At 40.6% G+C, this 24,834-nt stretch overlaps 1 protein-coding gene across 1 annotated transcript in view; it reads left to right on the top strand.

The window, feature by feature from the left end:
- Positions 1-23,378, top strand: part of CMC1 (C-X9-C motif containing 1) — a 46,411-nt gene extending 23,033 nt beyond the window's left edge. Inside the window, exons 3-4 of the mRNA XM_075418977.1 lie at positions 21,656-21,746; positions 23,108-23,378. Of these exons, the coding sequence (XP_075275092.1) occupies positions 21,656-21,746; positions 23,108-23,222 (206 nt within the window). The 3' untranslated portion in view covers positions 23,223-23,378. The remainder of the gene's footprint in view (positions 1-21,655; positions 21,747-23,107) is intronic.
- Positions 23,379-24,834: the final 1,456 nt, after the last annotated feature.

The raw sequence follows: 24,834 nt of genomic DNA, 5'->3' as shown, positions 1-24,834 counted from the left end.
AGAGAAGGGCAACGAGGCTGGTGAAGGGTCTGGGGAACAAGTCTTATGAGGAGTGGCTGAGGGAACTGCGATTGTTTAGTCTGGAGAAGAGGAGGGTGAGGGGGGACCTTCTTGCTCTCTACAACTACCTGAAAGGAGGTTGTAGTGAGGCAGGTGTTGGTCTCTTCTGCCAGGTAACTAGTGATAGGGTGAGAGGCAATGGCCTCAAGTTGCGTCAGGGGAGGTTTAGATTGGATATTAGGAAAAATTTCTTTACTGAGAGAGTGGTCGGACATTGGAACATGCTGCCCAGGGAAGTGGTGGAGTTACCATCCCTGGAGGTGTTCAAAAAAAGTGTAGATGTGGCACTTTGGGACATGGTTTAGCAGGCATGGTGATGTTGGGTTGACAGTGGGATTTGATGATCTTAGAGGTCTTTTCCAACCTATGATTCTATGGTACGATTGAGACACCAGAAGGACGGGATGCCATCCAGAGAGACCTGGACAAGCTGGAGAGGTGGGCCTGTGTGAACCTCATGAGGTTCAACAAGGCCAAGTGCAAGGTCCTACACCTGGGTTGGGGTAATCACTGGTATCAATACAGGCTGGGGGATGAAAGGATCGAGAGCAGCTCTGCCAAGAGGGACTTGGGGGTACTGATGGACGAAAGGCTGGACATGAGCCGGCAATGTGCGCTGGCAGCCCAGAGGGCCAACCGTGTCCTGGGCTCCATCAAGAGAAGCGTGGCCAGCAGGTCGAGAGAGGTGATTCTGCCCTCTACTCTGCTCTGGTGAGACCTCACCTGGAGTACTGCGTTCAGCTCTGGAGCCCTCAGCACAAGAATCACAGAATCACAGAATAGTAGGGGTTGGAAGGGACCTCTGTGGGTCATCTAGTCCAACCCCCCTGCCGAAGCAGGGTCACCTACAGTAGGCTGCACAGGATCTTGTCCAGGCAGGTCTTGAATATCTCCAGAGAAGGAGACTCCACATGGAACTGTTGGAGCGGGTCCAAAGGAGGGCTACAAAAATGATCCAAGGGCTGGAGCACCTCTCCTGTGAGGACAGGCTGAGAGAGTTGGGCTTGTTCAGCCTGGAGAAGAGAAGGCTGCGGGGAGACCTCATTGCAGCCTTTCAGTACTTAAAGGGAGCCTATAGGAAAGATGGGGACAATCTTTTTAGTAGAGACAACAGTGACAGGACGAGGGGTAATGGTTTTAAACTAAAACAGGGTACGTTTGGGCTAGATGTAAGGAAGAAATTCTTTACAATGAGGGTGGTGAAGCACTGGAACGGGTAGCCCAAGAGAGGTAGTGGAGGCCCCATCCCTGGAAACATTCAAGACCAGGGTGGACAGGGCTCTGAGCAACCTGATCTAGTTAGCGGTGTCCCTGCTCGCTGCGGGGGGGTTGGACTAGATGACCTCTAGGGGTCCCTTCCGACCCAAAACTTTCTATGATTCTATGATAAGTTGTGATGGTCTAAGTCTTCATGCTTTTTGCTGTTCTGGAAATACCAGTGTGTTGAATGAAATCTCGAATTTTTATCCTGTTTTGGGATGAAAACTTTTCTGTGTGGAACAGTAGTTCTAAATATTGCTTAGTTTAAATGGAGTGAATTGTCCTTCCGGCACCTGTTCTTTGATGTAGAAGTTAATGGATCTTATGGTAACAACATTGACAATGCACAAGTTTTTTTTAAAGTAGAAACAATGTTGTCAGTTGCTGCATAAAACCATGTGCTTGTACATTATTGTTCTGGTCATTTCAATAACAGCAACAAAAAATAATCCCCCTCTTTCCCACCATCAGATTTAGGTTTGTTGCCATTGTAACTGTTTTCCAATAGCTGTCTCTGTGGTGCTGCGTCAAAAAAGAGTACGGAGATCTGTGCTCTGAAGTGTGTTCTACTTACAGGTCTGATGCCTAAGAAGGGAGTAAAGGCTACAGTAATAAAAGGTCATAAAACACTTGTGCTCTGTTGTAATCCCTCTGAAATTTATTTTTAACAGTTTATCACCCTCAAAAATAAGAAGAAAGGAACTTTGCAGAAAAGAGCGCCTGGAACGTGTGCTGCCTAAGATCAGGACAGATAAATACCTTTACATGAAGTGTAAGCGTACGACAGAAGGCAAGAACTATTTTGCATGATGAATTAAGATAAGAGCTGCAGAGCTGGTCAGAGTATGTGAAAGGGGATGGACTACTAGAGCTGTACAGAGCTTTGGAGGTATGAATGAGGCTTTAAATTTATGATCAGGCAGCAAAAAAAACAATGTAGTTGCTGTATTCTAGGTTTGAGAGGGATGCTAGTAAAGGATTTGAGAGGAATCATGAGGGATGGAAGGTAATCATTCTGATGGGATAATGAGTAGGAAAAGAGCTTAGATTAGGAATTTTTGAAGAAGATGGTATAGAAGAGCAGTGCGTGAAAATTTCCCTTGGATGGAGCAAACAGATTCTTGTCCTGATATCCATCGTATTGTGAAGGAGTTGAAATAGTTGTAGGGAATTTTGGATTTCAGTTATGGTAGTAAGGGATCTGCCTTCTTACCTTTTTCCTAAAAGGAGTTTAGAGGAAAGTTTCTTTAAGTCTGAAATGGCTTTTTTTCACTTCTAATAGTCAAGTTCAAGATTTCCTTATATGAATTTTATCACGTGTCTTGCACTTTATAGCCTTCTTGCTTTCCTGTCTGTGATCCAGAATCTCTCAAGGAAGTATCTAGTCATTCTTCTTTTCCCCCCCTCTTCAATATAAACTAAATATGTCCTCCAAGCCTTCAGATCAACACCATATTTTAAGGCTATTTAAATAGTCCCTTATGAAACACTGAATCATACAGTCTGCTTTTGTGTGTAAACTCATCATTACACTTGCATACCAGGCATGATACAGGTCTTGCTTTGTTTCTTGGTGACAGAAATATCCTATACACTTTGCTGTAATAGGATGCTCATGGTGAATAAGCACTGCAAAGGTATGGCTTGAGATGTAACCTCACCTATGGCTGTAGACTATCACTCTAGCCTTTTAAAAGTAAGTTTATGGAGACACAGCTTATGTTGGCAAAAAGGACTTCTGAATGCTGTTGTTTAGTATGTGCGAAATGTACAGGAGGTGTGTAGTGTGGAGGCACACAGGAGAGAGTTGAAAGCAGGACTTCTTGATGCAGTCTAGATTGGTCTAACTGTGCTGTAATAACATTAGCTTAAATTCTGTAAAGGGACTGTCAAAACTGAGTGCTCTAGAAAATTACCTCCGTGTTGGAGGGTGTATTTACCAAGCGTAAGAGGAATGCAGGACTGGAAAGGGCTTTTAGAAGACACTTCGGGCCATCATCTTCTCTTGTGGACATATGTAGTATGCTGGTGTTTGTCCTGTAATCTCATTAATGTTGCAAATTCTATAGACAGACTGTTCCAATGCTTAGTTATTTTTTACTGTTCAAAGAAAGTTTTCTTGTTTTCTAAGTTTTGGGTTTCTTTTTTAATGTCCAAACTAATTTTTCTTTGTATATCAAGTTGTTTATGTTCTCAGACATTGGGCAGATTCCTGGTAGTGGTCTGAATAAAAGCAGCACTTTGAATGGAATAAATAGAACAATCTGTTTTATCTAAAAAAAGACAAAAAGGGGAAAAAGAAAAGGTAAAATAAAAGGCTTGTTCAGTAACCATGCTGGAAAACTGTTTCTATTGCTGAGTCGCTGAGATGGCTTAGGGAAGGTGCTGAACTCTGAGATTCCAGAGTTGCTTCCAGGAGCATGGAGAATTTAAAACAAAAAACCCCAAATCCCTTAATGTCATGATGTAAAAAAAATGATGTTTAAACTCGCAGGGGGAGCTAGTGCTTTCAGATTGAAGAAAATGATACCTAGTAAACAAGAGTGACCGCAGTCTGCAACTTCAAATACTATACTTTGTTGCCCATTACTTTTTTTTTTCCTGCCTTTGGGATGCGAATTTTCTACAGTGAATCAGACAGCCCAGTCGAAATAATTCATAAGGTCAATTCAAATGGGCATATTCTTTCTGCCTGCTGGGAAGTTCAGGATAGAATTCTGCCAGGCCATAATGTTTACCTTATATTATTTCAAGGCACTGTTCTGCATTATTACCTTAATGTAGGCTTTGACATGTGTCTAGTTAATGAACAGGAACTTACCATTGCTTTCCATAGAATATGAAAAAGAAGAATGTGAAAGAATGTATACTGTTTGAGGTTATGTAACCAAGGATTTAATTACTAAATAATTAGTAATTAACTATATAATTAATCTTAAATAGGGTACTAACAGAGCTCAGAGCGTCTGTGCTGTCTTCAGTGACTTCTGTGCAATGTCCTATATTTAAAATATATTAAATATTTAAAATACATTGTCTGCATCTAATGACGCTGCACTACTGCTGAGTAATAGTACTAATGGTTTTTGAGCTTTGTCTTTGGAATAGACGTGTCCTTGTGTTGTACTTTTGAAAACTGTTCCTGATTTAACTAGTTGGAAAATAAAAAGTATATACATTTATATGGGATAGAATTTTTTATTTTATACATTTAAAACAGCTTGAGAAAGTTTTAAATCCTGTATGGGAAGTAAGAATGGTGTGGAAGAGAATCTCTTGATTCAGCAAGGCTATTGTGTAAGTTCATTTTGATACGCTTCATCTGTTGAGTAACTATGAAACTTCAGCAGTTTTAAAACAGAATATTGTTTGGGGAATCTGTCTACTCTGCCATCAGATTCATGTAAATACTAGTTACTGGCTGTGCATAAACTTTTGCGAAACATTAATTGTTGGGCAAAATTACAACCCCAAAAATAATTTTTGCGCTTCTGTAGAAGAAAGATATTTAACAGAGTTGGCAACTTTTGCTTTAGCTGCATTCTCCCAACAGACTAGTAAATCACATGAATAATTTTGGTCTCATCTTTTTCTCTTCTGCTCTTGCCATTTAAAGATCAATTCAGGAAAACACGGCATGTGATTAATTTTTTTTTTCTGCATAAGTTAAATATGCTAGTTCCATTCTCTTCTAGATATAACTACTTACATATTCAAATATGCATTTATGTACCTGTACCATAATTAGTTTCTCATTACCACTATTGTTAATGAAAGGTAGGATTCCATGTTGGATTTTAAACGCAAAAATGTGTTATTGTCTCTGTGGAAAACTGCTGGATTGGCATGACTGTAGAATGAAGTACTCTGCTAAATGATCACTACTTTTGCCTAAGAAACCGATGCAACATTTCACAGGCAATTCTATTAGTGCAACCTAATTCTGATCTCGTGGCCTTACCCAGGGCTTGTAGTTCATAAAAGCATTTTAGCTCTGAGGCATTAGCAGTGGCGTCAGCGCAGTGCTGTTTGTTCCAGACCTGACGTTGCTTATCTCCTTTGCCCTAGTGTTTGAGTTGCAATGACCTGACTTGCCTGAAAGCTAATTCAGCCACTCTAATAAGGAGGAGAAAAAATGGCCTCTGTGAGTCTGTTAGAAGTGTTTAAAGGTAGTTTGGTGTGTGTATCACCATATTTCGGGTCCGCTTAAATACTCTTCACATAAAGGCTAAGTTGTAACAGTGACTATAATTGCTTTATGTGAAGAAGGTGGAATTCCTTTGTTTCTAATGTGTTACAGTCAATGTCTTAAGTTTGACTAAGGTTGGTGTGCCAAAGTTTAGGTTCTGCCATGTGCTATGGGCATCCATATAAAGAGATGCAGTAGTAACCAATCTTGTGTGTGTCCAAACCCTCACTGATTGCACAGTAACTTTTTTACTTGGGCAGGTTTTGTGCTAACAGTTCTCCAGTGCTCAGGTTGCTAAGCCTTGGCTGAACTTGTGGCAGTGAGTCACTTAAAGCTTGTTGTATTTCAGGCAGTCAGAGGGGACGAGTCTGAACAAGAAACAGTGTCTAGCCCTCCTCTTCTCCCTTCTGCAGTCTTTCAAAGCTCCAGTGGGGCAGCAGTTCCTTCATACTGTTCTGCCGTGTTCAGAGGAGACCCGTGTGAGTGGAGGACTAGCCTTGGACGCTTGTGTCAGCTCCTTGAACTCCCCCTTTATGATTTTTTAAGTCACGTAAGATGGGAGACATTTTATCCCAGTTCTAGTCATGTGAAAGTTACGTCTAGTCTAAACCAGTCATCCTGTTTAAATCTCTTACGTGGGACCTAACTGCATTCTGGAAGTATCTTGCGCTCTCCCTCTTTTGTGTAAAGGCAACAAGAAGGAGAGCAAGGTACTTTCAGAAGCAGCTTTAAGTGAGACATGTAAATTTTAGGTGGCTAAAATTGGGTAAAGTGAATTCCACTGGTAGTAATTTTTAGTCTTTATTCACACACGTAAATGAGGATAAGACCCATATGTGAAAGAGAGCTATCATGGTCAGTGCATATGTGGCATTGCATTGATATGCATAAAGCAAGGATGGCTATGCTATGAATTTTTGTTAGGGTATTTGATCTCCTGCAAAGCCACGTGAGCATTTGTTAAGGATTCCTTCAAGCTGTTTTTTTCCTCCCTATCTCAGTTTGCTTCCATATCACTTGAGAGTCCCATTGAATTTTTAGTGCCATCTCTAACATTAAACATCAGTGTGTCTGCAGGTTCTGTGCAGATGTGGACTGGCGGGATAGTGTCTTTCAGCTCCCACCAAGATTTGGAGGAAAGTAGGGGAAAGGCAGTCGGCAGTTAATGCCTGCTATTTCATTACAAACAAATCTCGGCTGGACACTGGAGTTACAGTTTTAAAATTTGGGGAGGATTAAATAAAATTTTTTTACTTTTATGTCCCAAATTACTTCCGTTTTTCTCTTTCGCTGCTAGCAGCAGGCCTAGACTAGTTGAAGACTGGAGACTAAATTAAACTATTTTCCATAACTAATTTGACATTTTATTTCCTGTTTCATCACTTACTTTTTCCCCCCCAAATACTGATGATATAGAAGGCTGAAGTCGCAGTATGTAGGGCAAAACAGGAAAGTAATCCCAACAGTATAAACTTAAATTCATAAATCTGAGACTTGCAACAGCCTGCTGTACAAGAAAACAGATGCCATGCAATAAATTAATACTAAGCTGAATAACAAACAAGATTTATTGTTAAAGGTCTTCAGTGCAAAGAAAGTGATTTCAGACTTTCATATGCTTGTTTTGGGTCTTTGTTTAAATGAGGCCCTTGCATGTGTTTTCTTTATTATTCTCTTTTGCACACGTTTGAGCTTTGTTGGGTTGAGAACTCAGTCTCTGGTTGGGCAGTGGTGATTAACTTACACTAAATAGGCAGCAGTAATGTGATTTGAGAATGAAAAGGATTCATTTCTTTTAAACGAGGGGAAAAAAAACAAGGTTGAAGGAAATAGTTTACATAATCTGTAAACTAGTTAAGGACCTGAATATTTATGCAGGTTGAAATTGAAGCTTAGTTGCCCTCTAGGGGTTTTACATTAATACAGCATATGCTAGCTTTTGGGTGGGTTTTTTTTCCTTTCAGAATAAAGGTGAGAGAAGTCTTTGGAAAGACTTACATACTGACAGATCTGTGGTGGTGGAGGCATGTGTACATCTGCGTTCAGTGAGTGAAGCTCATTTGGTTTAGAACCCAGAAAATGAAGGAAAGATTTTTAGCCAGGTTATGTTCTTGTAATTTCAGTGTACCGGTGGAGAAGGTACTCACGGTTGTCCAGTCGTAGCACGGAAGTCCCAACCAGGAAAGATCCTTTTGCACAAGTCGAGATACACACCAAAGGGCTTTCAGTCCAAACTAGACATGGAAGACAAGAGGTTTCACGGGATGTCATGGTGCGGCTGAGAAGGCTGTGGTGATGGCAGCATTAAGACCTTCAGTCAGTTTCTGCTTGTGTCCTAGCCACTGAATTCTGCTTTGAATTCTTAGTGGCCTCGCCTGCCGCTGGCTAATGCGCACGGGTCTTCTGTCACATCTTGCCTTACCGAAGCTTGAGCCCTGTTTCTGGATCCTGTGACTAAACTTGTTAGAAACAGACTTTGCTTCTTTAGAAAGCAGCTGACAAAACCTGAGAAGTTCTTGTTTGGTACTGTATGCTATTTCATAGGAATATCCTCATGCCATGGGGAGAAGCGTGACTAAGATGGCTTCTAAACTAAAGCTACATATATATTTCTCCTCGTCTAAACTTTTAATGTCTCCGTTGCCAATGGTTTTGTAGCAGATGCATTGCTAATATTTGTTTGAAGAATTGCTAAATAAATTCTTTAAAGTGCGGTTGTTTTTCTAAATATGGAAACCACATTTATGCGATTATTTTAGCTGTTTCTTTCTAAGCAGTGTTGAGACTGTATTACTCTAAAACTTTTTTGCATGAGAAACAAGATACTTGGAGCAGGCAGAAGAGATGCACTTAAACAAGTACCTCCTGCCAAACTTGCGTACGTGTGTGCGTACAGCTTGAGGAACCAGTGTAGTCGACTGTCAGAAATTGGAGCACTGTCCCCGAGACTTCATTATACCAAACTAAGTCTGGATTTGTGCCAGTAAAGTCTATGGTATTACACAGATTTTTATGCTGTTTGCCCATGAAGCCTTACACTGAAAAACAGATCGTCTTTTTTGATGGACTTTCATAGCTGACGAAGAGTTCCTAGTGCATTTTGTTTTGATTTGTGGATTTGTCAAAGGCTTGGTAGTAAATCCTCTATCTACAAGTATTTCGTTTTATTGTCTTCAAAATTATAACCGTTGCTGTGGAGAAATGGCCTCATCTCTTAATTTCTCTATAAAATCGGGTCTATTATTACAACCCCTTATACATGTATAATGCTTTGGCGTGGTGCTGTTTGATTCCAACAGTCAGTAACATCACAGAAGCATCTGTTTGGTTGTATCTGCTGTATGCTTGGGCATGACATCACGGCTTCAGCCTGTTGTTTCCTTGTCAAAGCCAGTGACTTTCTCAGCAGACCTATATGTCATCAGTTCTGCCTTCTCCTGCTCTCTGATACTTGATGTCCATGCCCAATCTGCCTGGGCAGTAAATGATTCCTGGAAGCTGTGCATTGGTCCAAAAGTCATGATAGGTTAGAGGGGAGGGTGGGTTGATTGTTTTTAGGAGGTTTTTTTCCTCCCTTCTGTGATCAGTTTCCCTCCGTGAGTAGAGGCGCCTGAGCTGATTGCTATCTTTATGCAAGCGTTCGGTCCAGAATGGAGCTGCTCTGTAAGTAAGGTTGTAATAAACTGCCGGTCTTGCATTGTTCTAAATAGCCTTGACCTCATCTGTTCAGTTTAACGTTTCTGAAAAGTTTACAGAAAACATGTATTACTGCCTCAGGGAGGGTGTGTGGCATGGGCGAGTTCCTGATCAAGGGCAGCATCAGAATCGCCGTGTTCCTGCAGGGCAACGTGCCCCGCTCACGGCTCATGGAGAGTTTTCCGGGCCCCGAACAAAATTCTGAATTGTGGTGCTTTGTCATTTGAAAAAGCTTGTGTGCCGCAGTTCCAAAGATAGAGGAAGCGTATGGTGGCTGGATTATTTGCTGTCTGGTATTCAGTCCTTTTTAGGTACCTGGTTATTGCAGTCATTTATTTAAAACAATTTATAGAAGATAGAAGGTAAATGTTATACAGTTACTACCAGATTTCCAGCTCTTGCTAAGCTTTGGTGGTGTGCTGTCTTGTCAAATCGTTAAAACCTCTTCAAAAATCATGAAATGAATAGGGAAGTCTGAAATTCTCACTGCCTGCATCATCACTGATGCATTTTCTTTTGAAAAAGTAATTATATATATATTTTATCATGATGTCCACCATTGCAAAGGGTCAAGTTACTCTTCAGTATACAGTTCACAATATGTGCACAGCACAATTTTTTTTTCTTTTTTTTCTGCTTCTGGTTCTGTCATCCTTACAAACGCTGAACAGTCCCTCATTCAGCAGGAGTTCTTCCCACACCTCCCCACCGGCGTACGCTAAAGGCTAGTCATTTTTGAGAAAAAGAGAGAGACTAAACACGTACTGCCAACTAAGGTAAGTACATGGTAGCCTGGTTTGGGGATGCTGGAATGGTCGTTGGGAAGGAATGTAGGATGAATGTCGACCTATAAGGGAAGGTCACTTCCTCCTTTAAAAGAGCATAAATGTATTAATCTTTAATATTCTATCCTTGTTGGAGCGCCCAGAAGGCCTGAAATTTTGACCCTATTCTGTACCCCCCATCCCACCCTGGCCCTCCAGCCATAACCCTGAGATCAGTTTCACTTTTGCGGAGAGGGTATTTTGTTTCAGTCAGAGGAGGGAGAACTAATAATAAGAATTTTTAAATAAACCTCCAATATTGGAACTTTGAGTTAAAATCATACTTCTGGAAGTACAGTAAATTGAACTGGGGGGGGGGATATCCCTGAAACAGCAAGCTGTAAATGAGAGCTGGTGTCATGGTGGAATGGCTGTGTAATTGCCTCGTCAGGAGTGACATAAATGACCTGCTCTATCTCCACCGTGTGGTAGAGGGACATTACTGCTATTTCTGCCTCTCGGTGAAGCTCTGTCTTGTATGAAGAGATTTTCTTTTAGCTTTTGGAGTTCAGCTAAGGAGTCGGTCACCGTGGGGCAGAGGGAGGGGGATGTTGTTTCTTTTAATCATCTGTTACGCTAACTTCTCAGCTGGCCCTGAGTGGCTCAGCAGCTCCCGAAGGAGGCGGGAGGATGAGCAGCAGCGAGGCTGCTCTGCACAGCTCGAGATGGATGCACTTGCTTATATGGAAGCAGGCAGTGACAGACAGTAGCCATGGGGGAACTTGCATTTGTTCCACTTCTGCCTCTTCCAGCGCCTGGTATGGTAACGCTGGATGTCAGGGATACTTACTGCAGGGTGGGAGGACAATTAGATCGAGTCAGTTTTAAAGGAAGCAGTTGTTTAAGAACAGTGCAGTTTAACTACGTGGCTGTGCTCCTTGGGTATGCTTTACCCGAAACCTTATGTAGAAGGCAGTGCTTGTACTTCACAAGGACATTCCTAAAGCAAGCATCTTTGGTAGACAAATCATGATTTACCCAAGTAACCTGTTTCACAGCAATGCATTTACTTTGCTTAAAAAGATTTTTTTTTTTTTCCCTGTAATTTCAACGGGAAGAAAAGGTCTGCTTTTCTTGCCAAATCTGCCTCAATAGCCCTGCAGATTGTCATCATCTCTGAGCACTTAAATCTGCCTTGCCTGACAAAGTACAGTCACTGCAAAGCCTTATGTATAATGGTTAAGCCCTTGCAATTTCTCCCTTGTCCTCTAAGGCCGTAACCCTCTTCTTTGTACTGCTGTGCTCTGGGTGTCTTGCTTAGTCATGGGCAGGAGGACTTGTCTCTTAGCTCATAGAGCTGGGTTGCTGGAACTTACTTCATAAATGTGACATTGTATTGTATTTCTGTGTGTTTGGGGCAAAATACACACGCCAATGTATTTGTGTGTGTATATATATACATGTATACGTACATGTGTATACACACGCATACAAAAAATGCTGACAAATATGGAAAACCATGGTGGGAGATCAGATCAGGTAAAGCTTGTGCTCACTCCACAAAAGCTAATAAGTAGATATTTCTCTGCATCATCTGTACCAAAGCTCCATTTGCTGTTGAAGGTCCAAGTTCTGTTGAAATGCTAGTGACTAAAGGCATATTACTAATAAATTGTGTCTGCTGCAGCATTTTGTCAGCATTCAGCAATAGTCAGGAAAGTACTAGCTCACATTTTAAGGTGTGCATTTAAAAAAAAAAAATCTTCTGGCTCTGTCGTTACTTAGAAAAACATTTTCCCTAGTCAAATTTCATGTGTGCATTCAGAATTCTTATCAAACTGAAAACTAACTTTAACCTTTCCACCGCCCATCCCCCAAAAGTCATTTTGTTCAGATTTCATGTGTGCAGGACTAATACGGAAACATAGAATGAGGCGAGCTGACCTGTCCTTGTCCAGGTGGCAAAATCAAGTGTGCCTGAAAATACAGTGAAATTGCATGTGTGTATTTTTTTCAGAACTCTATTTTTTAACTCTAGTTACTTTAATCTGGCATATTTTTGCCAACAGTTTTAAGTATTTGTCTATATTTTGTTAGTTGTGCTGACTGGGCTGCCTTGAATTATTGTGTTTGGCTGTGCTCCTCAGTTTTTGGGTTTTTTGTAAAGAAAACAATTTTTCTCTTTCTTTTCTTAGACTTGCTGCTTTTCAGTTTCATTCGCTGTGTCTTAATGCTGAGTATGAAATTAGGAAGAAAAGGTGCAACAATCTGCTATGGACAAGTGTGGGGGTCAATTGGGACAGACAGCAGTACTTCCCTGCTGTTGCTTGGGGTTTCTGGATGTACTGCTGACAAACATCCACAATTCTCAGTCCGAATGAGAGCAAACTTTAGACTGCAGAGCAGGTATAGTGGCTCCAGCGAGAAAGGTTCTGCATCTTATGGGAATGGGACTGTGTCTTCATCGTTTGTGGCTTTCTTGGGTTTATTTGTCTTTCCTTCATTCTAGTTTCTTAAAATCCTCTTTTTTTTCCCAGAAATTCAGTCTTTAATGATTGTTGGATTTGAAAACAATGAAACCCTGTAACGTTTCTGTAATAAAATGTAGATCAACAGCTGAGCAATGATTTAGTTTATAAATTAAGGGGTGTTGGATAATCCCTACATACCTTAGGTGTGTTTTTGGTGTGGTATTGTGGTTTCTAAAAAAACCCAACAAACAACACAAGCAAAAAAAACAATCATTTTTTGATAACTTTTGAAACAAAATTTGAATAAGCCATTGATTTCCTCTGTGCATTTGAAAAGCCCCTTCTTAGCCTTAATTTGAGAAAAGAAATGCGCTTGCCAGGTGTGAGCAGTTGACCAAAACCAGAAACTTGTAATATCTTTGCACTTAAGAGATGAAAACTTTGAAGACCATTGCTTCTAAGTGAAGGTAGATGGCATTTACAGAGTAACTGGATTGTTCTGGAAAACCAGAACAAAAACAAACCAAAAAACCCAACAAAACCCAACCGCAAACAATTCTGACCTGCGTAGTGCCTTTCCTCCCTACTGCTTCCATACTTTGAGGCCAGTTAATTCTTGCAGCAGGGTTTTGGAAACTTGCTAATGAAGAAGGCATCCATGGTACAACACAAATAGCCACAATTGCAATAGTTGGAACATCAGCAGGACTGAAGCAAGCCGATAGATGTCGAAAGCATTCAGGCTAGCATATGGCTTTTTGGGATTGGGGTGGTTTCTTCCTCTTTCTTCCTCCTCTTCTCTTGGAGTCGGGTCAGTTTAGACCCACAGTTGTTAGGGATTAGGAAGAAACTTCGCTTGATAAAATGTTTTTCCATAATGTAGACTTTCTGGCATCTTTATCTGAAGCACCTATTGTTGGCTTCTGAGAAAGATGGTATACAGGGCAAACGGGCCCTTTGTCTGACCCAGGATGTTATTTTCTTATCTCTAACTGTCAATGTCCCCTAAAGCAAAGTCTTCAGATCTGTTTCTAGGATACTGATAACGCATATTCTTTACCCCAAGGCAATGTGTTTAGAGAAACAGTTTCTAGTTTTTGGGGAAATGTTCTTCCTCTGCAGGTCACAGACGTGCTGTCTGCCTTCCTGGTGATTCTCTCCTGCTGTATGTTCACTTCTCAATGGTGAGAGAAGTGACTTTTCAGCGTTTCATACTGGAGTGCAAGAGATGCTGTACTCTACTAGACGATCCTCTGTTTGCATTGTATACTTTAACATGAAACTGGTTGTCTGTGCTGAGAATGCCCTGGAAAAGATTGGGCAGGAGGAGAGATCTTTAATACAGTGAATATCCCTTCCCTGAAATTCCTGGGTTCCTGGAATCGTCTGTCCTCCCCAGTCCTGTGTTGTGTGGCACTATGTATTGATCTTCTGCCCAAGGACAGATGCCCCCAGCAGTATGTTAGAGCTACAAAAGCAGACGTGGAGCAGATTTTTTGTGGAGTGGTGATGGGCAGGAAAATGGAAAGGATATGATTATGTTACAGCAAATGAATATTTGTGGAGACAAAGTATTTGATTTGATAACAGAGGTTCACTTGAAAGAATCAAGGTTATTTTATGTCAGTTTTCTCTTTGCCCTATATAAGATGCATTTAATTATTTCATGCTATCTCCTGCTGTTCAAATTAATCTGTCTTATATATATTGTTGCTCAAATTAGAATAATTCTTTAATCAGCTGTGTTATGCATGCCATAGTAGACTAGAATAGGAAAGCTACTCCTGGCATACTGAAGATGCATGTGTTTTATTTGTTGTTGTAATTTAAAAGTAAAATCAGAAATATTGATTTCTACTTGACTGGAGAGATGATTTAGTTTGAATATCAGACTGATCTTAATCAGGTGAGAATTAATTGAGTTGGAGGTATTAGATATTCAGTGATGTTAACTGAACCATGATCAATCTACAGAGAAGCTTTCTTTTGTACTGTGTTAGAAATACCAAATAGCTGGTACTCTACAATGTAAAACAATCTTTTCATGTTCATCCTACTACTTCCTCTGGCTCATTAAATGCACCAGTAATCTGTTCTGTGCATACTGAGTAATCTTCAAAGTAACAAGCTAATAAATCACAATTTAATACAAAAATAAAAGCATCATAAGTTTGCCATAAAATGTTGCTGATAATGTTTTATCATTCTTATGGTTTTGTACACATTTTACAAACATAGATTTAAAAATCTTGTCCTTGTTTACATTTTAAAGGGAACTGTTTGCACTTCCTTCCACCGTCGCCCCCCAAGTCTGCATTTTCACTTGGGCATCTTTTCTCCACCCAGTGGTAGAGCTCAAGGAATGACCCAGACATTGGACAGAACTATTTCCTTTTTTGTGTAGAGTAAAAAATTCTACCCCAGGAATAGAACATAAGCCTGGTCTGGATCATGATACAAGCTTTTTTTTATTGTAAGAGTGTGATAGCAGTATCATAAGTGTTGAGAAAATATAAATGGTGAGATAACACCTCTGTAGGACTTTCTCTTAAGTAGTAAAATTGTAAAGTCTTTAAATAAACTAGAGCCAGACGTGAGAGGATCAATTTATCTTGATAATGGGGAATATTTCATTTATTTTGTGTACAAGAACATCTGCAAAATAGATACGTAATTATGATTGATAAAACTGCAGTTCTATCATTATATGAATTGCACAACACTTTGCAATATGAGTCAATTGGAAAGTGCTAAGTATTGTTATAATCTGAGTCTGCAAAAAATGAACTTTCAGAAATAGCCTTCATGCTACGTACAGATCACACACTGAAAATAAGAATGATGATCCCCTGGCATTGTTACATCAACACAGTTTCCATGCAGCTGGTTGTCTGGAGACAAGTCCCAAACACTTTCTGGTCTTCTCTTGCTTTGCACATGGGAAGACTTTCATGTTTGCAGAAGGAAATAATTAAGTATCTAATATTTTTAAATATTTAAAGTTTTAAAAAAATAATTTAAAAAATCCCCTACAAATATAATCTGCTTCCTCGTTGTCCCCCCTTATTAAATCACAAAAATCCCCAACTTTCTGATTATTTTCTAATGCTTGGGGCAGGGTGTTACAGTTTTTTCCGTAAAGACTTTCCTTTACATTTATGTAACTGAAACTTTTGCAGTCCAACCCACAGATGCTGCCATTGCATTTTGAATGCAGCACAGTCAAGAGACCAACCTACCTCTGCTTGGAGGTGGAGGGGTGTTGTAGGCTACATAATGAACAAGTGCGTCTTAAATATGGTGCTTTGGTTTTGTTGTCCACTGTTGGTAGGTCTGCAGCCACTGAGGTTAAGAATGTTAAATTTAACCTTGTCTGGTTTAATGGTGTGGAAGAAAATTTTTATTTTTATGCAGCAGAGCCGTGGCTCTGTGTTGTGTTGGTTTGTCCCTTTGAGTCAAAATCCTACAAGTTTTTGTTTTCGTCATATAGGAGCAAATATTTCTTGAACCTATGCATATGTTCTAAGATGAAAATGAGCAGTACCCAGGCTTTTCATTTCCTTTTTTTTAAATTAAGCGTAGGTACTAGGACATGTGTTGGTGGAGCCCCACCAACTTTGTTGTAGCTAACGTTCTGGTAATGTAGCTGATCTTTTAAATTTTGAAAATCAACACACTAATGTGCTGATTATTGTATGCACTGATTACTGCATATGCCTCTCTGGCTGCTTGGATAGATGGGGAAATCATTTGTCCTGTCTGTATTCTGAGATAAGTGAACTGCTGCCCAGTTTCACTTTGGCTTCCATCTGCTTTCTGTATTATCTTGTAGTGAAGTTACAAAACAGAGTTGTGGGAAAAAGCTATTAGAAATACTAAAAAAACCCATTGGATACAAACTATTTTTCAGCAAAGATTTATGTGGACTGTCAACACCTTTGTGAACAAAGTTCTTTGCTGTGTCAACCTTCTAGGTAATTATCAAAGAAATCTATAAATAAAAGACTGCTCTGTAACTTAATCAGCCATCAAATATACTAAATATTAGTCAGACATTAAAAAATAATTATTGATACCTCCAACATTATTTGTATAATTATGTAGCTGAACAAAATTATACAAAGACTCAAAATAGAATTTTTATGTAAAATAACCCTACGCATATCCAGACAGCTTTAGCAATAATTTTAGAAGGCTTTTAAAAGCTCTTCCTTCTGTTGTTCCATGACCTTACATGTGCCAGGATCTGCAAAAGCAGCTGGTTTTCCCCTTTTTCTCCATGCCCTGCTTTCTCAAGTAGGTAACTTGAGATGGGGAGACCCAGTGAAATACTGCTCTTGGACACTGGGCCACTGGAGATCTGGAGGTGCCAGGGACCAAACTCAGCAGCTTCCCCGAGCTGCTCAGGACCCGAGATGCTCTTTGCTGAAGAGTCAGTCTGTGAAGGGCTCATGACTGACCTTGGCCACAAAGCCCTCGTGTCCATCCCTGAAAATCATAGGAGCGAAGTGGTCTTCCCATTGTAGACGGATCACCTCTGCGTGCTGTAGTTAGCAGGTGAGAACTGGCAAAACTGAATTGCTCTGTATTCGAGCATGGTTGTTCAGCTGTTGTTCGGTTGAAAGCAGACCTTTGTCTTGGCAAAGATACTGTTTGGCCTTACATACTTGGTTGATTTAGAAAAGGTACTAAACTGCAAGCTTGCTTTAGCAGTTAAAATCTCTCTATGTGGCTGAAATGGCCAAAAAGTAATGTGACTTTAAATTCTCAGAACTGTGCCCAGAACTCATTTTGGATTTGCCTTGCAACAGAAGTGCTAAGCTTTCTTTGTGAGTGAGAGGAAGAAGACAAAATCCGAACTCAACTCAGTGATGAACCGTTCAGTGAGCTATTTCTGAGCTGCATCCTCAAGAAGAGTTCTCTGCTCAGTGTGTGTCCCCTTAGACACAGCGCGTGGCACGGAGAAGACCCTCTGGGGCTAACCTATGTCAGCTATGAAGTCATGAACCATAACTGCTGCAGGCAAAAGAGGGATGCGCAGCCCGTTTCTGTGGTAACTGGTAGGCACCTGCAGCTCTTTGACGCAGCGCTGGATCTGTCCTGATCTGTTCATAGAGCGTTCAGTGACAGACATATGTAGCAGTCCCAGCAAAGCCTCATCAGGGTGCATTTTGTGGAGGGCAAGCTTTTCTGCCCATTTCTAACAAGGCATTTTCACACGTGTTGTGTCGAGCTCCATCCCTCATTTTATTTAGCTTGTATTTGTAAATACCGGGGATAACTTTTAGTGTTTGAAACATTTCTTTGTTTTGTAACAATCCGCTCTGAATTTGCAGATGCTCCCAAGCTTGCACCGAGTTTCAGTGCTGCCTGAAGTTCTGTTTGGGTAGCTTGCTGCTTGCAAGGAGAAAGAAAATGTCGTATCAGCCCGTGAGCTGGGAAAGTCATGGAAAGCCATTTGCTAAGTTTAAAAGACTGGATGATGCGCAAGGTTTCTAAAAGATCGCTTCTGCTCTGAAGGAGCAGTTCTTCTCTGTATCGCACGCAGTGTCAGGAAGCAGGGTCGTTTGAGTGTGACACTGGGTTCCCCAGCGTTCCGATCACTGCTTGTAGCTGCTGAAGTGTTAAAACTACAGTGGGTTTGTAATCAGATCCTGTGTATCCGCTCCTTTTGTGGTATCTTGCTGTGCACCCTGAAGCTTTGGTCTACAACGCAGGTATTGCTCGAGAGAGGAATGAGTGGTGATTGTCAAGATTACAGAGACGCAGATTAATTCTTGGTTTGAGATTGTATCTGGCACTATTGTGCACTATTTGTGAGATACTCGCCAGATCAATGGTTCTGACACTCTTTGTGCTGCTCAGCATTGAGATGTTTTGTTTCATGAAAGAGTTGTGAGCAAGACAGAGCATGATTAAAACTTCTCCAGACTCCTGTAAGGTTTCTGGTAACCGTTTATAACTAAACCCATCTTGCACCACAGCCCCTATGTGACTGCCGAAGCGATTTTAAAGTGCTGGAAGTAAGAGGAGAGAGGGATAATCAAGTTTTGTGTGCTTGTATGAGGATGCCAAATATGCATTAAGCTGCTCTTTTTGCGCTGCTGCTGTTAAGCATCAGCAGTGGTAAAGTGAGGTAGCTGGAAGCGATTTTATTGCTTTGCACCAGTGCCTGGCCGTGTACCGCAGGTGGGGCCTCCTGAAGCCAGGGAGCACCTGCCATTGCAGTGCCGGTTTTGTTCACCAGGACATCATACCTTGAGCTAATCAACACTGGTGAGCTAACAAGTGCGAGGGACCTCCTGTTGTCTGCAGTGTTGTTTTTTTTACTTCACAGCTTCCAGAAGGAATGCTTGCTACAAAAAAAACAGCACGGCACTTAACGAAGTGCCTGCAGAGAGTAGAAATCAAACTGGTCACGAGACAAACCATAAACTGCCAAAGGCTTCTGCTGTTTTTTCCAGAAAAACAAAGGATGTTTTTAGAAATGTGATAATAGGTATGATTTTTGTGAGATGCTTATGTAGGCATGTTCAGTGTAAACAGTCCAGGAAACCAGAGAAGAAATGTCAGATTCACCTCTGAAAGCTGAAGAAGCATTTTGATGGTCTAAAAGCACACCTCTCATATCGTTCTGAGCTTACACTGCTTTGTAACCTTCAGCTATTCAGAAGCATCCTCAAAGTCGCGCTTGTGTATTTGGATGATTCTAGGTCTAATCTAAAACACATACCAAACCAGATCTTAGAAATTGAGTATGGTTGTTAATAGATTCCTTTGAGCACAGGTTATAGCGTCTTCCCAGCTAGTAATTAACTGGTTAATTTAAACCCATTTTTTGTGTACTTTCATCTGGTGCATTCTCAAGTGGCGTATTGTGATGTAATGTTAGGTGCTGTGTTGAAGCACATTTTAAATATTCATCAATAATATGTTCAAAGTAGATAAGAGAATTCTTTGCAAAGTTTTGCAAAGATGTATGTAAGTTTGGCAGTGTCAGGACACTTAAGACTATCATTAACACTTTCAGCACACAATGTTTTTAAAGTTATTTTATCAAAAGCCTAATTAGCATAGCCATGGGCAAGCAGATTAGCCTCACAGGGTGCTTGCAGCTTTTGGGTCGATTTCTCCTTAACGTCTTGTTAGTAGTGTCCAGGATACTAGAAGGTGGATTTTGTTCCACTGCAGTCTGTGATTGCTTAATGCCCATTTCAGTGGCCATCTGCTGTGAGTGAAGGACAGGGCTGTTGCTTTTATATGCACAAATCTCTGTTTTCTTCAAGTTTTGATGTAATAGAAGTTACATCATCATACAGGGCCAACAGTTACTTAGTAGGCAAATGTGAAACTTCAGGTAAATGTCTTGAAAACTTACAAGGACAGGTACAGGACTATGCTGCGTTTGTTAACGTTTACCAGTCGTGCCCATGTTTTCACATGGTCAGTAACTTGCAGGTGTGGGAGGTGCCTTTGTGATTTCCAGCTCTGCTTCAGAAGTTGTAGCTATACCGGATGTTTAAAGACCAGAGGTGGTAAAACCATTGCTGCTTCTGTAAACATGACATATCTGATCGCTGTGTACGAAAAGCGGAAGATTCTACTGTGAGTACATGAAGCACAAGCTTGTGGACAAAACACAGTACGAACAGTGCATTTGAGCATATATGTACATACGATACTCAATGTGCATATACTGAATGTACATAAACATACTCAAGGTACATACACATTGACTATAGATAATGTGATTTACCTTTTATATGATGTATCATCATTAAGTTTTGATATTACTGGATTAGCTGCAGGTTTTGCTAGAGATGTTCAAGAATATAACAGTTTCTGTATGCCCTAAATTTGTTGGTTATGAAATCACTTTCAGGAGAGGCTCGGAAGAGGAGAAATGGATGGAACTCTGGAAGGGGACACAGTAGATTCGACTTTGTTCTTCACCTGGCTACCAGTTGATCTTGTACAGTTGGCTTTCTCTCCCTCTCGCTTCTTCCGCCTGTTAAACATAGATGACGACTAACTCAAACCCTTTATAACAAAAACAATTTGAAACCTCCTGATAGGAATAACAGCTAATGCTTGCCTAGTTTATTATTTAGTGAAACATCTGTACAGGGTGCTGGTAACAATGGGACATACTTTCGTTACTCTCAGATAAAACCCACACCTTTAACCATGACTTTGCTTCCGCTCCAGCCCCCAGTGCTATTTCTTTTTCGGTATCTCACTGACTTGTTTTAAGCCTCGAGACCCTTAAGACTGACCAGGTACTTTCAATTCATTGAGCAGATGCAAGATTGTTTCTCCTGGGAGGAGACAGATGCCTGTCTCTCATCTGTCTCTCGTCCCTTTTACATTCCCTTGTTCTTAAATGCCAGAGGTGGTGATCCCAGAAATGCAGATGATCATCAGTGGTTTTGTGGGCAAGGCTCTTTACCAGCCATTTGGACTTGGCAGAAATGCCCTGTGAAGAACAGCTACAGGCCACTACACAATGCAGAGAAGATAGAGAGAAGATAGCAGTCGTTCTTGGAGCACTGTAGTGCTGGGGAGTACAGCCTGGCACTCCCAGCTGATAAGCTGCTGGCTTTCTCCTTGCACTGCCAGGAGGAAAGAGTTTTGGAAACTCCAGGAGAGAACCACGACCTCACAGTTTTTTATCTCCTGTCCCAAGGGTACCTTCACAGGAGGTCATTCCCAGTGGCATTTCTTTGAGACGGTAGCTGCCGTCAACATTACTGCCCTCTTAATTTGTAGATACAAACGTTCCTTAGTAATTTCAGCAGCTTTCATTGTAGAGGAAATGCTAACAACCCTGGCTTACCTAATTTTTCATGCTGCCTTTTGTTTTGCTGTGATGGCCCTGGGTAGTCAGTATGAAAAGCAGGCACAAGAATCATGGATTTGCTGCAAGAATAACTCCAGAAATTTGTTGGTATTAGCAAGAGCAGTACGTGTGTGAACGGGCTGTATGATAGGAGGGGCGAATCCCAATTAAAATTTTGCTGCTAATCAAGTGAAAAAGACCTTACAAACAGTATGAGACTCCACGCCAAATATGGTTATATTAATAATAATAATAAATCAGATCTGGTCTGTGAGGTTTTTTATACGGAATAGTATAGACATAGGACAATTTTTTTACCAATTGTCATTTTTCTAACTTTAATTGAGTTTGTGGTTTTGTTTTCTTTTCCCCACAGCATTTACTAAATGCTGTCAAGAAACTGGTCTTCTTATGGTGGTGAAGTGTCGGCAAGAGAACACAGCACTGAAAGACTGTCTGGTTGGCTAGTAAGTCCCTCGTGAGTTTTTGTTGGATTCTCATTGCATGGCCTATACTAATCTAGAAATGAGTAGAAATATTAAATCTTCTCAAAAGGGTTTTGCAAGGTTTGTGACTTTGATGTATTTTCTGAAAATTGTATCTTCGCTTTATTAAAGAACGTGCTGGTCAGGGCCCTAACTGACAAAATTTTATGTCCTTAATTAAGCTGCCCAATGGCTCTAGAGCCTCTCTTCTTGATTTAAATGGTGATGGGTGGAGATTTCCAGTGCAGACAACATGCAGCCCTGCGGTCACTGTGCTGAATTCTGGGGGGGTGGGGGGGTGGGGAAGGAGCTGCAGAAGGACCTGCATACTCTGTTAGTGAGACAGCATAACTTGGTTTTGATTTTGCTTCTTGAACTGTTTTTAAGATTTAGTCTTTGTCCTGAAAGTGTCCTGCTGTTGAGAACAGCAATATCAGCATCAATGGGACGTTGTTAGATATTAGCAAGGTCAATTTGATGCCAGGGTGGATTGAGACGTCTCGTTTGGAAGCCCTGATTTATCCCCAGCACCATCAGGCTGAAGTGTTAGATCCTTCAGTTTCCCAGGATGAGGGTTGGGGATTTTTCAGGTTTGCCTGGGGGGAGAAGGAGGTTGGTTTGGTTTTTGGCAGAATGTGTGTCCTGCCCTGTTAAACTAGAGCTTAAGATTAAATGCCTTTAAACTAGTGACAGTTATTCTCAGGTATTTGGGAATTGATGAAAAAAACAGGTGCAGTCAGGCAAGAGTCCAAGCCTAACTGTAGTGAGAATTGCTGGAGTTAATTCAGTTTTGTCTGTACCTCTATGCGTTAAATTTTGATTTTTTTTTGTGGTTTTTTTTTTTTAAAAAGCAACAACGCTCAAACCAAATACACACTACTGAAAAAAACGCTTAGTGCTTGAATAATTATACTTAAAATCAGAATTACAAGAAAAAGGCATTGAATTTAATGATCGAGAACCTACATGTTTAAATGTAAGTGTACCCCAGCAGCTCCCCATGCTGAGGAAGCTCACTGAAAATGATAACAAATAATGTAGCTGACCTGAAATCCCAAAAGTCTTTCCCTTTTTCTACCTCTCCTCTTCATGGCTTCACTGGAGAGGCTTGAACAGGACTGTGCCTCGAGAGACAGCACTGCCATGAGAGAATGCAGGCCAACTCAGCATTTAGAGTTTACAATGATAACTTTAATGCTTATGCACTTTATAAAAAACATATTTTATTATTGAAGGCAGGCAAATTTTCTTTGAGTGTGAAAGGAAGATCGGTTATGAGTGTTATTCATGCAATATGTGTTTCCAAGATGAATACCAGTATTATGTGTTTGTCTGTCTTGTAGCTATTCTGATCCCTTATTCTACGAAGAATGCAAAACAGAATATTTGAAGCAAAGAGAAGAATACAGAGCAACTGGAATTAAGAAAAAAAGACAGAAGCTTCCTTCAAATGTGTAGTTAATTTAAAATGAACTTTTCAAATTCTATATCCAACTTTCATTTCACTTGACTTAAACAGACTTAAATCATCTGTACCCCTCTGCATGAAATTTAACTGAAATACACAAAATGAGATGAATGGAGAATAAAATAATCTCTGAATTTAAAAGTTAATTTTTTTAAATTTTCTGTAATTAAAGATATAAAGCACGTTGTCACAGTTCATAAGAGAAGTTGCAAAGGTCTGTTCTTTTGTCTGGACTGAAGATTTTGTTACCAATTTACAGATGGCCTTTGGGGATTTAAAGCTTGTGTCTAGTTATGCGTGGCAGGCTACATAAAAACTTCAGGGTGAATCCATGCAGTTGTATTAACTGACCAGAAATTGGGTATACATTAAAACTGGTCTATTTGTCATCTGAGGCTGAGGGTGTACGGAGATGCTCTTACTAGAAGAGAAGGGTGGCAAATGCAGAAGAGAAGAGCTGCTTGGGCCGATTTGGATTTATCTTTTTCATGAAAACGTCAAGTCACATGAGAGCCTGATCGCGCTGTCGCCTGCACTGCGACTCAAATTTTTAAGTCTACGCTGCCAGCAGAGATGGATGCCCCATGCCTGCGCGTGGCCCAGGCTTCCCATTTCGACTCTAGAGGAGAGAGTCATCTGATGGAGCCCTTCCCTGAGAACGGGAAAAGGCACACTGAAGGCAAAATTACTGAGAGCAGCACCCTCCCCTGCTTTCCTCTTTCAGAATGACAAGGATTGTATAAGCCTCCACAAATCAGAAGTGAGTGAGTGACCACACTTGCAAAATTATTATGGGTAGAGGTATGTAAACAACTAAACTGGGTATGCAAGATGCAGGTCGCTCCTTGCAGAAACAGAAGCATAAGCAAGTCCCCTTTTCAGAAGGGGCAAACAAAGGAGGTTCTGTATACCGATACCTGAAACCGCTCAGTCGTAGACCTCTCAGATGCATAAATGGCTTCACCAGAGACTGACTGTAAAACTTCATGTTACTATTTTGGGGTATCTTTTGAAGCGTTTTGAAAGAAAAAAAAAATCTTTACATGGAAGGAAAGACTGCACTTGGAAAACTTACACAGTAACTTTAATGCCCTGATTTCACAAAAAAAAACATTTTTGCCTGAGGAAGTAGTAGGATTTGTTACTTTTTTATCACAACATGCAGAATTTGACTAGTTTTTAGTACTTTTTCACCGCAAAACCAGCACTGCTCTAAAGCTATTCAAGTAGGAAATTCAAACATGTATGTGACGTACTTAAGTCAACACTGCACAGGTTTGTCCTTGCCCTTTATTTGGTGCCTTTTAGTGGAATAATCAATAATAATTTTGCTTCTGCTATTACACATCAGATTGGTTGGAGGATTAGGGAACGTTTGTGAATGAAAACCTGAGACAACGGGTAGCATTCTGTCTTGCTGGGCAAACTTTGGTGGCACTTGGCTCTAAAACTAACCACCTTCAAATAGCTTCTGTGGAATAGAGTTTCCTGCAGATGTACTTACTCTTGGCTCCTCGGAGCATTTTGGAAAACAAAAATATTCCAGATCAGTTAATGGGAAATGAGTTGTTTCCCTGTATGTATTTATAAAAGAGGAAACAT

This window comes from Opisthocomus hoazin, chromosome 4 (assembly GCF_030867145.1).
Source record: "Opisthocomus hoazin isolate bOpiHoa1 chromosome 4, bOpiHoa1.hap1, whole genome shotgun sequence".
NCBI lineage: Eukaryota > Metazoa > Chordata > Aves > Opisthocomiformes > Opisthocomidae > Opisthocomus > Opisthocomus hoazin.
This window is presented reverse-complemented; position numbering and strand designations above follow the sequence as displayed.